This window comes from Microcebus murinus, chromosome 3 (assembly GCF_040939455.1).
Source record: "Microcebus murinus isolate Inina chromosome 3, M.murinus_Inina_mat1.0, whole genome shotgun sequence".
Lineage (NCBI taxonomy): Eukaryota > Metazoa > Chordata > Mammalia > Primates > Cheirogaleidae > Microcebus > Microcebus murinus.
In genome coordinates this window covers 26,906,407-26,921,722 of record NC_134106.1, presented here as the reverse complement: position 1 = coordinate 26,921,722, position 15,316 = coordinate 26,906,407, and the positions used below count along the sequence as shown (strand labels likewise).

The following is a 15,316-nucleotide window of genomic DNA, read 5'->3' as shown; positions in this document are numbered from 1 at the left end:
CCTCTAAGAACACAACAGGAAAAGATCAAATAATCAGATTAAACAATGGGCAAAAGACCTAATGAGAGGTTTCTCAAAAGACATACAAATGGCCAACAAGTATATGAAAATATGCTCAACATCATTAATCATCAGAGAAATGAAAATCAAAACTACAATGAGATATCATCTCACCCCAGTTAAATGGCTTTTATGAAAAAGACAGGCAATAATGAATGCTGACGAGGGTGTGGAGAAAGGGGAACCCTCATACACTCTTGGTGGAAATGTAAATTAGTGCAACCACTATGTAGAACAGTATGGGGGTTCCTCAAAATACTAAAAATATAACTACCAGATGACTCAGCAATCCCACTGCTCGGTATATAGCCAAAGAAATGAAATCAGTATATCAAAAAGATATCTGCACTCCCTTGTTTATTGCTGCACTATTCACAATAGACAAAATTTGGAATCAACCTAAGTGTGTAAAACAGATGAATGGACAAAGAAATTGTTGTGTGTACACACACACACACACACACACACACACACACAATATAGCTATAAAAAGGAAGAAAATCCTGCCATTTGCAACAACATGGCTGTAACTGGAGGACATTACGTTAAGTGAAATAAGCCAAGCACAGAAAGACAAATCTCACATGTTCTTACTCATATGTGGGAACTAAATATTAGAGTTGATCTCATGGAGATGGAGTGTAGAATGATGGTCACCAAAGGCTGGGAAAGGTAGCAGGGGGAGGGAGATATGGTGGTGATGGTTAATGGGTGCAAAAATATAGTTAGATAGTTATAAATAGAAGGAACAATATTTGATACGACAATGAAGTGACACTAATCAACAACTTAGGATATACTTTAAAATAACTAAAACAATAGAATTGGAATGTTCCTAACATAAATAAATGATAAATGCTTGAGGTGATGGATACCTCAATTGTCCTGATTTGATTAACATACATTGTATACCTGTATCCAAGATACGACATATACCCTATAAATATATATAACTATTATGTACCCATAAAATTTAAAAATAAAAAATTAAGAAAAAATGGTTCAGATGTCTCATGATTCCATTAAGGGATTAGTAATCCCTAAAAAAACAAACAAACAAACAAACAAACAAACAAAAAAAAGGAATGAGCACATTTTAGGGTTCCAGACACATACCCTAATTGAAGCTAATGTAAACTGGATGAACTATTTTTTTTTCTCATGCTAAAACATTCTAGCAAAAATATTTGTAGTTAAAAGATCTACCACTTCAGAAGAGATCACAAAAGGATAAGAAATGCATATCTCTTATGTGTTTGGGATACTATTTTAATATTTCATGTTGTGTTTTGCCTTTAATAAATGACTTTTACACATATTAATATGATTTCATTTAAAGTTTATAAAACTCTGAGGTAAATAAAACTTTTCTCTCCTTTTTACAGGTGAGAAACAAACACTCACAGATGTTTACATGCCCAAACTTAGCCAACTAGAAAGTGGTTAATAGACCTGGTCTTCCCAACTAAAGTATTACAGAAAGTTTGGAAAATAAAGGAAAAAACTAAAATGTCCATTAAGTCCAACAATTATCTTGTAATGCATTTTCACCTTCCTTCCCTCTACAGAGCGTGATCATTGGAATACACTGGGGTTGTTTTCAGTTAACATCGTGTCATGTACATTTATCTTTATCATGACTACCTAATCTTCATATAGACCATTTAATGACTATCCAATACTATGATACGTGAATTAATTCATTCCAAATAACACTATGGGTCAGCTGCTACCCTCTGGAACCAAGAAAAAATGAGAAAAATATAGTTACTTAACCAATTCTGTTATTGGCCAGTCAGGTTGTTTGTTTGTTTTTTGCTAAGATGACAAGTCCCTTCTTTATGGCATATGTATCACAGTGGTGGCCGCCTGAATGAACAGCCACCCTCCCATCAGTGATAACCTGTCTCCTTCCCTTTCCAAAGTTTTTGAATTATTGCCTGTTCATTTAATTCTGCACCCTTTGCCTTTCTATATTTAATAATTGAGAAAAAATATAGATGAAAATATTTTTATATTTTATTCCCTATTACTTGCAAAGATAGCTATTTTACACAGAATAAGTGTACCTTTTAGAGGAGCAGTGAAAGCTGTTATAAAAGCATGGATAAAATTGACTGAGAAAGAAAAAAAAAAGGTCTATGTTTCATTTTACTTGGCTCTCAGCAGATCATTTGGGCTTTTGCTTTCCCTAAAATACAACCAAGCTAGAACTACATGGCACAAGCTAAAAGGGTGATCTGGAAGTTGATTAATTTATCTGGAAAACAGTCAGCTCTCTATTTCAATTCATGCGGTGATGACACAGCCTAAATCAAATTTTAAACAAATGCAAACATAGCCAGTCTCTAGGCCAAATTCTGGAAAAACACCTTAAGAATTCCAAGTGGAAGTCTTTGTAGATCCTGAGAGGCCTATATGTTGCTTTTAATTTAGAGAAGTGTCAAAATACATCTCTCCAAGGGCCAAGAAAGGAGGATTATGCAACTTAATGAGACTCTGCCATATTAAATCCTGAGTTGATAGCTCTCTAAGTTTTAAGCAATCCTCAGCAAATGTTCTCATCACTTTGGATCCTTTATCCTCCTCGAGGCGTCTCTGGATTGGAAAGCATGTCAGAAGCCATCTAGCCCACAGTCATCACCCATATCCTAATTCCACTGACAGGGCAGGCATGGAAGGGCATGGAAGCTTCCAGAGACAGTATTGTGCCAGGACAATTGGCTACTTCTTGCCTCCCTCCCAGAGTGTTTCGCCCAAACCTGTGTAGGTCAGGTCCCTGCAGGGAGCCCTCTGTCCCTTGCACAGTGTCACTGGGACTTACCTCCAGAGGCCCGGGAGCGGCACTGCCCGGTCATGGGGCTGTACTCCTGGTTTTCGTCCGTGCAAACGCACAGGAAGGACCCTTCCACATTCTCACAGAAGGCTTCACCACACACCCCACTGAGCAGCTCACATTCGTTCACATCTGGAAAAGGGAGCACAGATCCAGTGAGAGGTGTGGCTCCATCAAGACAGCTCTTTATTTTACCAGCTGTGCCAGGGCTCAGAGTGTCTGCTGGAAGCCAGGTGGTCCCCGGGGAGCAATCAAACCCCTTCTGCTCTTTTAAGGAAGGGGCTCCTAAAGGTAATGGTGGATGATTTGGTCTGTATGAAGGGACCATGAAAACACAAGGCAAAGGTTCTAAATTCCACTTCCAGTTTTAAGGAACACCCTGTAATTGTATTGCAAGCACAGTAAGTACTGGTTGACCGTCTAGTCTTGTCTTTCCCAACTTTTCCACATAACAAAATCCTAAATGATCCAACACTCTACTCACAGTTCTCAATTCAAGGAAAATGAAGATACTGGCACTTCAGCAACTATGGAATTAAGTTCATTTAAAAATTTTAAAGCATCTCCTTAAATATCTGAAAATACAGTTCTCTAGCAGCCAAAATGTCCAAATTAACAATAGAATCCAGGTTGCATAGCCCTTTTAGAAATGAAGGAAAAACCACTATAAATCATTTATCGGGCTATGTTAATCATCCATGTGAAACAAAGTAGTCCAATAACTAATTATTCATTTCACTATGCCTTTTCAAATTCTGTTGATGTTCTACAGTATAATTACTATTTTGCTAACTATTTTTCTTCTGTACTTAAATATACATAATTAAAACAGTCAGGGGATCTCACTGATGAGTATTTTTCATTCAACATTATGTAAGTACACAAACCAAAGAAAGGCTAATTTTATGTTTGACCTTGCCCAATAGTACTTTTTACCTTCTTTCCTCCTAAGAGAAATGTTATTAGCAAGTACCCAGTTCAGCAAAGTACCTGACTTGAAACCTGAAATGTTAATGTGTTTTATGCATTAAACATGTGCAAACATCAGCTCTTTCACGAGCACACTCTGAGATGGTTTATACGAAGTTAAAAATTTGAGCAATTATCCAAATCATTCCAGAAAAAAAAAATCCTATTTTCACCTGCTATACCCAGTTAATTGGACAAAAAGATTATATACTTGACTTATTTGGATAATAACCTCAGTTTTCCATTTCACTTTGTATATAAACAGACATAAACCCAATGAGAGCTGGGTTTCACTTGTGTAAAGATACTGTAACATAAAGGAAAGCATAGTTGGAATATTTAATCAACCTAAATAGTCATAATTTAGACCCCAAAAACTTAAAACTTGCCAGTTCACATTTATCAACTTTAGGTAAACGTCTACCTAAAAAGGTTTAGGTAGAAACCTTCTACTTTCCAACTTGTATTATTTATATGGCCATTAAAATCACTCCCACTCTACTGCATTCATTCAATCAAGAAATATTTTCTAGCTTACTTCTACGGGCTAGGCCCATATGGCCCATACACTGAGGAAACAATGATGAATCAGGCAGGCCTAACTCCTGCCTTCATGGAGTTTACAGTCAAGTCAGGGAAATTAAAAGATAATCTTACAGGCTGCAGTGAGTGCTAGGAAAGGAAAGTACAAAGTCCTGTGAAAGCATGGCACAGTGGACCTAAAGTGCAGGGGTGAGTTAGGGGAATGATTACGGTGTGGGGTGGGGAACAACTCATCTCTGAGGTTCTACACAATACCCAGTGTGGTGAAAGGCACAAAATAGGTGCTCATTAAATATTTTCAAAAGAATGAATAAAAAGACAAATAAAATGAGTTGAGTTCACCAAAATGATAACAAATATTCCTTCTCTGAAAGTGGTGTTTTGTGTGCCAAACCGAAATGTCAACACAGGCTTGGCACACTCATCTGGCTGGTTGGAAATCAACATTAAGCAGGGGGCTCAGGAGTTATACAGAGTCAATGGTTCAACATCTGATACTCAAACAGTTAATAATTAAACAAAATTTGCTGAGCACCTACAAGAGGCCAAACATCATGTGCCACCCAGGGAGGAGAGAGACAGTCTTCAAACACATGGAGGTTATAGGCCTGGAAAAGGCGGCTGCAGGCGATATACACATGATTAAATATTCCCCCAAACATTGTAAGTATCATTATAGAACTTGCTGAAAGCATTCTGCAAGCAGGGGGGTCACAGCTCAGATAGAGAGTGACATAAGGAGCAGGGATGGTGTCTGGAAGGGGATGACACCTAACCTCAGTCTTCAAGAATGAGTGGCAAGAATCCAGGCTCAGGAAGGAGAGGTCAGGAGCACATTCCCAGCAGAAGGAGCAAAAGACAGCCAGATAACTGCACAATGACATGAGCGACCACAAGTGGTGTGATGTAGCTGGACGGTGTGATGTAGCTGGAGTCTAAAAGGTGAGGAAGTGGTGAGGCTGAGAAGATAAGTAGGGGCCAAGTCACACGATCCATTTAGTCAAAACAGTTAAAATATTTTGTGAGTGTCAGACTGTTTTTATCACTTGTATTTTGGTGGGAAGGAAACTAGAGATTAGGATACTCGTAGCCGTATTATTAAAGAGCTATGTCTTTTTGTGAATACTTCTTCAATAATTATGTTTTTGACTAGCCGATACTTAGGCTCAAAACAACATCACTGCTTTGTAAAAAAAAATTTGTTACTGGGAATTAACTGAATTTCACAATTAATTCTGTAAAAGCAATTACTTTTCAAGTGATATTATCATTAAACCTCTGAATAGATTTTGTTTTCCCAGTATAATCTGGACGGTAAACAAACTGTTTTAATTGCAAATTCTCAAACAAAAAAGTTATCGACTCCTCCTCAAGTGCCATCTGTCATGTAGTGAACATGGCTATTTTTCTCTAATGAAGAAGAATAAAGAAAAAACCTTATCTTGTGAAGTTTTGAATTTGCTAGCCTTTCTTCTCTTTGCTATTTAATTGCTCTCATTGCAAATGTGCTTCATAATGAATTTGATTTGAAGAAACCAAAGCTGATCAGAGAATGAAATACAAAATGTCACCTTCCATATGAGCATGCGTTTGACCATATTCTAGGACATCTGATGATAATTCAAGATTCCTTCCAGCCCCGTCAATCCCAGACAGAACAGACTGAAGAAATATAGTTGCACAATCCAAAGCATCGTTTTATGGGCGTCATTCCTGGAAACTGAAGCTCTTGCCAACACTTTCCTTAAATGCACTGCCTAAGAAGGTGCATTTTGAAGACAGACAAGCTATACCACACACCAGACTCTACTTCCTGTGCAGGAGGGACTCCAGAGTTCTGCACACTCAGCTAAGAGTTTAAACAGATGTTCTTTCAAACATTCATTTAAATTTAAAGTCATACTTCTATATTTCTTAATGTCCCCTTTCAGAAGCCATAGGATATTTTTCACACATCCTCAAATTGTGAGCTAAAATCAAATTATCATGAAATTCTGCCCAAATTACCTGTTTAAAAGCTCCTGTTGTGGATAACTTTGCTTTCTTTTATTGAAACATGTTGGGAAAAAAATCTAAAAACTCACCCACACACCCTTGCCCATCCTGTGGGGCTTGAAAGCCCTGATAACAGAGGCAGCGGAAGGAGCCAGCTGTATTGTCACAAAACCCGTGACTGTCACAAACAGTGTTGTTTACACATTCATCAATATCTGAAAAAAAGACATGGAACATCAGACACAAACCAATGACAAACGCCAGATATTAATGGATAAACAGAAGCACTCAACACATCTGATTAGTATGAGATGATCATGTTTACACAGCGAGAACTTAAAAACATTTTACATGTGAATAAAATGTTTTGATGAAAATGGTTTAATAGGCAAAGTGTTGGTTTCTAGGAGAAAAACATTTACTTTTCCTCAGGAAATGTTTTCAAACTAAAAGGACATTGCAGTTAATACAGCCAGTCTTTTCTAGATGTTTTCAACTATTTCCAAGGAGTGTTATATTCTAACAGGGGAAATATGTGAAAATACTGCCACCTGTTTGGTTGCAGTAAATGCTAATAACAGTTGCATCTGCACAGTCGTGGGCAGAAAGAAGCAATGGTTTCCTCAACCCCGTAGATAACCTTGATCAAGTTTACACGGCATTCTCACGAAGTCCAAGAGAGAATGTTATGAATTCAGTGGGGTAGCCAGCCAGTCCCAGTTAATGACAAGAAAAGATTTTGTGTCAACACAAGTTATAATCCTTAAAGGTCCTAAATGTCCAAGCTACTTCAACTGATGAGCCGACTTGGGAATTCATTTAGTTCTCTGCAAACTTGATGACAGTGACCGTTTGCCTTTTTACCCATTACTAAAAAATGCTGACATAAAAATGATGCCTCAGTTGTAAAGTTACAATGGACTTTTAGGTAGAATTCTTCTTCTTTATCCTATAGTTACTAATTTTCATTGCCATTCTTTTCTTCCCATTATCCTTGTTTACAGACACTCTGCACCCTACCAGCTGCCAGGCTCTCTGTTCTTTCTGCCTCTGGACTTAACAGTTGTCCCCAAAATACAAGTTTTTAGAAAACCAATTAAGAAAATGTAATTACAGCATCCATATAAATATATCTATATATTTATATATATATAAAGAAGATTTTAATTTTATGTTCAAATAATGAAATCAGATAGCAAATGATAAAGAAAATTAAAAGTTAAATTTCACTTGACAGAATTTAATTTGGATGGAGTTCATATTAATAAAATTGAGCATTTTTTAAAACTTTTTAAACCTGAATCGAAGAAATTTTCTAGGAGAAAAAGAAGATACGTTCAATGATTTCTCCAGCAGCTGTTTCACGTCCCTTCCTAATTCTCCAATGCTGATGTTATTAAGCATAAGTTAAAAGACTGTCTCACTTTTTAATTGCCTACTTCAAAGTTTTCTTAATTTTTTTAACTCAAAGAAAATCACGTCCCTTTTCCTTTCAAGGTTGGGCTCCTTATCCCATCCCAACCCATCTCTTGACCCCCTAGTCCCACCTGCTCCTCCTCCTCCAGCATCTTCAATTTTTCCTCCCCTGGCTCCTCCCCTCTCTGCCCTCAAAAATGTTAAAATAGCTTGAAAAAGCTTTCACTTGATCATGCTGTCATTTACTGTGCTTTCCCACTCCTACCCCTGCAAAATGTCTCAAAAGAATCATCTGCATCATTGCCTTTATTTCCTAATACAGCTTATCTGTAATAGGAAAATAATAACAATGAATAATAATATTCTTAATATTGCTAAGTCCCTACAATTACTGTGAGAATTAAGCAAAATAATACATACAAAGTGCTCAGAAGACTTCCTGGCATGTAATGCATCCAATACACTGCATGTCAATTATTATTACTACTATTAACACTATTCATCTTCTTCCTCCTTCTTAATGACCTACAATCTCACTTCCTAACTCTTTACCCTACTGAGAAAAGGCACCAATGACCTCATCATCAAATCTGAAGATCATCTTCTGGTCTGTCACCCTTACCCTGTAAGTCTGGTGAACACCCACTCCTTGCTCTCTCTCTTCCCGTGCTCTGTGACAGAATTTTCTTCCTGTTCTACCTCTAGCCACTCTGGCTTGCCCTCACCCTCACAGCCTGAAGGTGGGTGTCTGTCAAGCTTTGGCCCTCTCTGGGATCTATGGAAACTCAGCCCTCCCCTCTCCACCTTTCCCAGCCTCTCCCAACTTCAACTACCACGCTTCTTGGGATAAATCCCAAATCCTCCTTTCCAGCCAGGATCCTTCTCCCAAGTACATTTCTTATTCTTAATCATTTCCATTAGATCTTCTGCCATAATCTCAAACTTATCAAGCCTAAAGCTGAATTCACTGTCTTCCTACTAAACCCCATTTCCTGACCTTAGTGAGAAATTCTTCTACTTCCATCCTTCCTTTTTGCCTCGATTACCTCCCTACCTTAAACTAAAAATCTATGAAATTATTTCACATCTACAAAATCTGAATCTCCCTTGCAGCACCTAACATAAAGACGACACTCAATAAATCTGTTCTGACAGATACTCAATTTGTCAGCACGAGGCTGGGATTATAATTTATTTACTGATTATAACTGTGAGGAGGAACTGCCTCATGTCACCAAATCACTTAACACAGGCCACTGCTAATTTTAGATTTCCTGAAATGGGCATCTGTCAATAAGATTATGTTATTCATTGAAGCAAAGGGATTAAGGGCTGGAAAGAAACTCAGAAATGTTTTAGCTACCACTTAATACTGATGATCTCCCAGTCTTAAGGACTGACCTCTGTTTTTCAGAACCATTTATTGAATACCTATTGGACCTATTAGACATGTTGATAATAAATGAACTTATTATTGCTCCTATACACATTTTATCAGTGAATGTAACCCCTTACCCAAGCCAGAAACCTTTTCCTGATATGCCTCTTACTCCTAATGGTTTTACCTGTCTCCAGTCTCACCTCCTTCCCTCTAATCCATTGTCCACCTAACACTTGCCAGCATGTTTTTTTCCAAAAATGCAAACCCTCCAGTGCTGTCCCCTAGTTCAGAATGTTCAGAGTCCCTTCTTGGCTAGCGGATAACCGCCACCTTCCTTAGTAGAGCGGAGAACACCCTTCATCACCTGGCTCCTGCCTACATGTTTGGCCACAGTTCTCAGACAACCTCCTTCCCAACTGGCACTACAGCCCAATCTGCGTACTAGACTTCTTTGAAAACCTATAGTCTTTAATTTCTTGTGGACTTGCTGCACACTCCTTCCTCCAATGGAATCTCCCCCTTCCCCAGCGCCACCCCTTGGCTTCGCTCAGAAACTCCCTCTTGCCCTTTAGGAGTTAGCCCAGAGGCCACGGGACACGTCCTCTGTGGCACCTTCCTTAGCCACTGCAAGGGCAGATCTGAAGGTCCCCCTCTCTCTGCTCCCAGAACATTCTGTGCCCCTGCTGCACTTATCAGGGCTACTTCTCAGGGTGGAAAACCTTCAACTTAACCTCACCAGCAACTTCTTTCCCTACTAAAATGGGAGGGGGACTAGCAAATGGGAGGAGGAAGGGAAGGAAAGTACCAGAAATCTGGTGGCTTTTCAGTCTAGATTCCTAAAGTAAAATCTCTTGCTTTATTTTTTATTAATTCTACGCAATTAGAGCATATGATGATTTCTCGTTACAGTTCACCAGCACAGGAACTGAATAATTGACCCGAAGGTGAACAAGCCCCAAGCCAGTTATGAATTACTGGGCGTCTTGCAGTCTCAGACTTACTGTAACAGTGATTAACCGAGAAAGTTTAGATGAGCAATATTTTGGATTTGAATGAATAGGAAAAAATAACATGGAATGCTGTTAGAGACTAGCTCTTCAACAACTAATATTTTATAAAAATGATATAATGTAACTCTCAGCAGTTTCGTGTTTTCAACAACGAGGTGAGGTAATGGCTTAATAAAAGGACATTTGTTTCACTTCTCTAATGACCTGTACAAAAAAAACATTATTTCATTAAAATTTTCTTTGATGATGTGAGCTCTCTGCGATATTTTTCCATTCTTAGTCTTGTCTATATGATAAGAATTGCTACAATTAAGAGTAACTCTATAAAAATAAAGCAAAATGTTAAGAAATGTATTACATTAGAATAAAAGCCCCATCAAGACTAAATGGACAAGTAAAAGCCATCCTCTTTTGCTGAAGTTGAATTTTAAAGATGAAACTCCATTTTGAATCATCCAAATATTTACCAAAGCAATTCTGCATAGGGATCTGTAAGAGCCATGTATGATATCATTAGCAATACTCTCCAACAGATTAGTAATCACAGGAGTGGCTGTCTAGTGATCTTTCAATTGTCAACCCAGATAAATTAGGTATGCTATTGTAAGAATTACTGATTTATTATACAAGTGTTTGCTATTTATATTTTACTGAACAAGCTAGATATAAATATTGATGTTTCAGTGGAAATAAAATCAAGGAAATTATATAGACCAAGGATAGTGGATCACTGATATGAACTCCCCAATAACAAATTACCTAAATGTCATAAAGAGAAAGAGTACACAGTTCTGGGTGATTGGAACTGCCAGTGGCTCATTTTAAATGTGGCAATGTCGTCACTGACTGATAAGCCCATACTTTTAAGAGTCTTAACTATTGATCTATTTGGTAGATCAATTTTCCTCATCCACATGCTTTTTACTTAATACATTTTTCTCAACGAACCAAAAGTTTTTCAAAATCTACTATTCTTTTCAGGGACTGTACACATAGGAGCAGAATTCTAACACATGCACCTGCAATTCTTAAATAATTGGTGTCAGCCTCTCATTTTAGGTAAAGTGAACTATGAAATAAGGAGCATGTATGAGAAGAAGGCATGATTTTCCAAAAGGAGCTGGGGTCAGATAAACCTTGTTAACTGCCCAAGAAATTTAAAATGTGTTCAAAGACCTCAACCATGAAATTCATAACAAATCTCGATGGTTCCATTGGGTGTCCTGTATTATTTACTGAAAAGTCTATGTGTATCTGCATATATTCAGAAAACTCTATGTACATAGTGAAAAAGAAGTATTTGTGTCCATCTTGTTAGTAAAATGATTTATTTTTCTTTTCTCAAACATTTCATTTTACCAATAAAACAGACACAAATAACTTTTTTTTATTCTTTGGGTTTTTGTTTTGAATTAAGAAAAAAGTGCTTCTTTTCTTCAGTTTCTTAACATCTCTTACCTTTTTTTTTTGTTGATTTCCTTCTTCCTTATTCTCAGCAAGACCTACCACCTCTTAGGGGAAGCAGCTCACTAAGCCCACAAGCTAGCCTTCCTCCTGCTGCCAGGACACTCCAGAGAGGCGGATGGTGGGAATGGGAGTGTCATTTCTGGTAACGGATCATTCACAGAAAAATCTCCACAACAACTGCACAGTTGGGAAGAAATGGCCTTCCTGTCATCAGAACATTTTTAGATGAATCACATGGTCCATCTCAACTTGAAGGAAACTTGAAGATTATCCAGTTTGATTCTTCATTTTAAGAACCAGAAAACTGAGGCCTAGAGAGGGAAATTAACTGGCCTCAAGGTCACACAACCAGTTTGCATTCCAGGTTGCCAGTGGTAGAGCTGGCAAAGGAATGCAGCTTGGCCAAGGAACTTTATTCTAAGTTTGTGGCTGTATCCATCCCATCCTCTTCCATTCCCCCCATGGTGATGGTTATAAAAGGCCACTCCTTGATGCTGAATAGCATCAAGCAAATTGTGAGCCCAACAAGCACACTGGAGTTTGTTCACTACAAAGGTGTGTATCTTCATCAGAACACACCATCTGTTACTCTTTGACTCATCACTTATTAGCTTGCAGTTTATAATCAAGTCCTCTTGTCCTTAAACAAGACCTAGGCATCTTTGTCCTTAAAACAAGAAGCATAACATACATTTGACATCTAAATGCCAGAGGTACTGAAGGTCCTAAAGAAGAAGTTTCTCTAGGAGACCCTTGGACGAAAGCACATCCGGCATCAACGGTGTGCAAACCCCAGGAGGTCCCAGGACTACGTCTAGCATCGGTGCTCTCAGATCTATTCATGAAAAAGAAATGACCCACTATTTCAGCCCGGACCTTCCTGACCAACTGGAATCAGTTAAATATTTGGTGCCAGAATCTTAGGAAAACAGATCCAAAGAAAAGGGGCTTACGCTGGAAATGCAGCCCTCGCACTCCTTACCAAAAGGAATGGAAGCCAACCAGGAGACAGTAAAGCCCAGCCAAGGAGTGGGATTCAAAGATGCTAAACCAGCTGAATAGCTGCCCAGAGGAATTCAAAAATGGCATGGCCTCTGGCCCAAAAGCGACTGAAGTCCCTCTCACAGCATAGGAGGGATGCCAGCAATAAGCGGAAGACGAACACAAGGCCTAAAGAAAGAAAATAAAATTTAGCCAATAGGAAATTAAAAACTGGATTTGGAGATGGTCCAGGCAGTACAATAGGATATGGAAAGAACCTTTTAAAAAAGGCCCACTGAGGTCTGGCAATGTCAACATGGCTGGAGAACACGGGCCTTATGTGCTATGGAAAGTAAGTCTGTTCTGGGGAAGGAGGATAGGCCTGAAGCAGCAAAAGATGATGTCCCTGAGCAGAGTCTGACATCCATGCTGTCCCCCTGACAAAGAAAGGCAGGAAAAAAACATGGGGGTCTTGATGGTCACAAGTCTGTTCTGAAAGCTGGAAGCCTGGGAATAGCAATAAGGAATGACAGAGGTCACAAGTTATTTCAAATCCAACTTTCTATCCTTAAAAATTACCCTGCTAGGCCTGTTCTAGATTCTAAAGCAAAACTTTGCTCTGATTTTTATTAACCACTATGTAGACAACCTGTGTTCACCGTCATACCTAAAGACAGCTTCTTATAAACCATCCTTAAAAATCATAAATATCATCCTGGTTATCCAAAAACGTGGGTGTCATCCTTGATTACCTCCCCATACCTAATCACCACACCCTTTTGATTTTTACCTCTTGGCTATCTACAATCACTTCCTTCCTCTCCAATCGTATTTAGGGCCTCACTGTGTCTTTCCTGAATTTCCCCCTTCTAACATGTTTTGTGCTTCTAGATACCCATCACAGCACCAAATTCATCCCCCATGAGGACAGAAAGAAATAGTCCAAGCAAGTAGTTCTCTGCCTAAACCTCTTCAGCTTTTCTCCACGCATGGTAGTATAAAGGCCTTTGCCACATGTCATCTGAGCTTGTTCCATACTTGGGCTCTCAAGTTATTTGCTTTTCCAAGTGGCCTCTCGGCCCCTGCATCTTCTTTTCCCTTCATTCCCCCTCTATTGGACCATTCCATCAGGATCAAACATTTTCCACTGTCTTCCATCTTAAAGATAACAGAGAGCCTCCTTGCACCATAATCCCTTCAGCTAGAAATGTATTTATTTCTCACCCCTGTTTAACAGCCAAGGTTCTTGACTTATTTACATGGGCTGTATCCACTCCATCAGTTCTTTTTCAGTCTTGGGTGGTTCCCGAATATAAAGCTCCACTGAAACAGCTCTTGATGACTTTATCATTTTGTAAACCCAAAGGATTCTTGTTAATAGAACTCTCAGTAGAACCCAATGCAGTTGACTACTCTCTTCTTGAAGCATTCTTTCCCCCTGGATTCCATGGTCATATTTCTTCCTAAGTTTCTTCTTAATCCTTAGGCTACTCCTACACAGTCTTTCTCTTTTATTTGACCCCTAAATGTTGGAATTTCTCAGGGCTTAGTCCTAGGCCTTCTTTTTTTTTTTTTTTCTCCTCATTCTGTAATATCTCTTGGTGGCCTCATCCATTTGGATGGCTTCAAATACCATCAATGTCTGATGACTCCCAGTTGTATCTCCAGCCTAGATTTCTCTTCTGAACATTAGACCTAAATTGATCCAATTCCCTCCCTGACACACCGACATGGATATTTCATAGGCAACTCTAATTTAACATACCCCAATCACACTCTTGATCTTTAAAAAAAATCGCTTCATTTTTTACCATGTTAGGAGCTAGCACCACCAAATACCTACTTGCTAAAGCCTGAACTTACCATCTATCCTCAATAGTCCTTCTCCTTCATGTCCTATATTCAGTCCAATTCTAGATTTGGATTCTAATCTAGTCTAATCTAAGATTAGACTAGATTAGATTCTAATCTAAGATTAGAATCTAATCTAATCTAAGATTAGATCTAATCTAATCTTAGATTAGATTCTAATCTAATACCAAGTATTAGATTAGAATCTAATCTATCTATCTCCAAAACATTTCTTGAGTCATTCATTTCTCTCCATCACATTGCTACCACTCTAGCCTGAGCTACCAATACATCTGGCCTAGGCTATTCATTCTAACAATAGCCTCGGAGATATCCCAACTTTCCTCTTGCCCTCTAATCCCATTTTCAAACAGCAACCTGGATGACAGGTACACTGTCCTCTAAAACTATAAATTAAATCACTGAATTAAATCAAATGGAAGATTCCACTCATTAAAAGGAACAATTATTTTATGTACCACTAAGAAATAAAACTCCACAAGTTAAACTATTTTGCACTGCTTTTTAAAAATTACATGCAATTTTTAAAAATCAACTGGAAGAAACATTCCCATATTAAAGTGTGAAAATATGCATGTTAGAAATGATGAAATATAGTATATCACTATCCTGCTTATAATCTATCAGTCTGCTTCAGTTATACTTAGAATGACACCCAAACTCTTTACATTTCCTATAAAGTGTTCATATTCTGTCTCTGCCTCCCCAGCCCCATGCCTTGCCACACTTCCTTCTCCCATCAGTACTTCTCCCAAGTACTAATCAGGCTCCATCCTGCTTAGCTTT

At 38.4% G+C, this 15,316-nt stretch overlaps 1 protein-coding gene across 10 annotated transcripts in view; it reads right to left on the bottom strand.

Annotated features, from left to right (window-relative positions):
• LTBP1 (latent transforming growth factor beta binding protein 1) overlaps positions 1–15,316 on the bottom strand; it is a 401,756-nt gene that overhangs the window by 44,953 nt on the left and 341,487 nt on the right. For 5 of the 10 annotated variants that reach the window (XM_012788393.3, XM_012788395.3, XM_012788396.3 and 2 more), the window contains 2 exons: positions 6,493–6,618; positions 2,885–3,028 (listed from right to left, as the gene is read on the bottom strand). The exons of 1 other annotated variant lie outside the window; for it this stretch is intronic. In XM_012788393.3, the coding sequence (XP_012643847.1) occupies positions 2,885–3,028; positions 6,493–6,618 (270 nt within the window). The remainder of the gene's footprint in view (positions 1–2,884; positions 3,029–6,492; positions 6,619–15,316) is intronic. 4 more of the 10 variants (XM_012788394.3, XM_012788397.3, XM_012788399.3 and 1 more) reach the window with 1 other exon arrangement.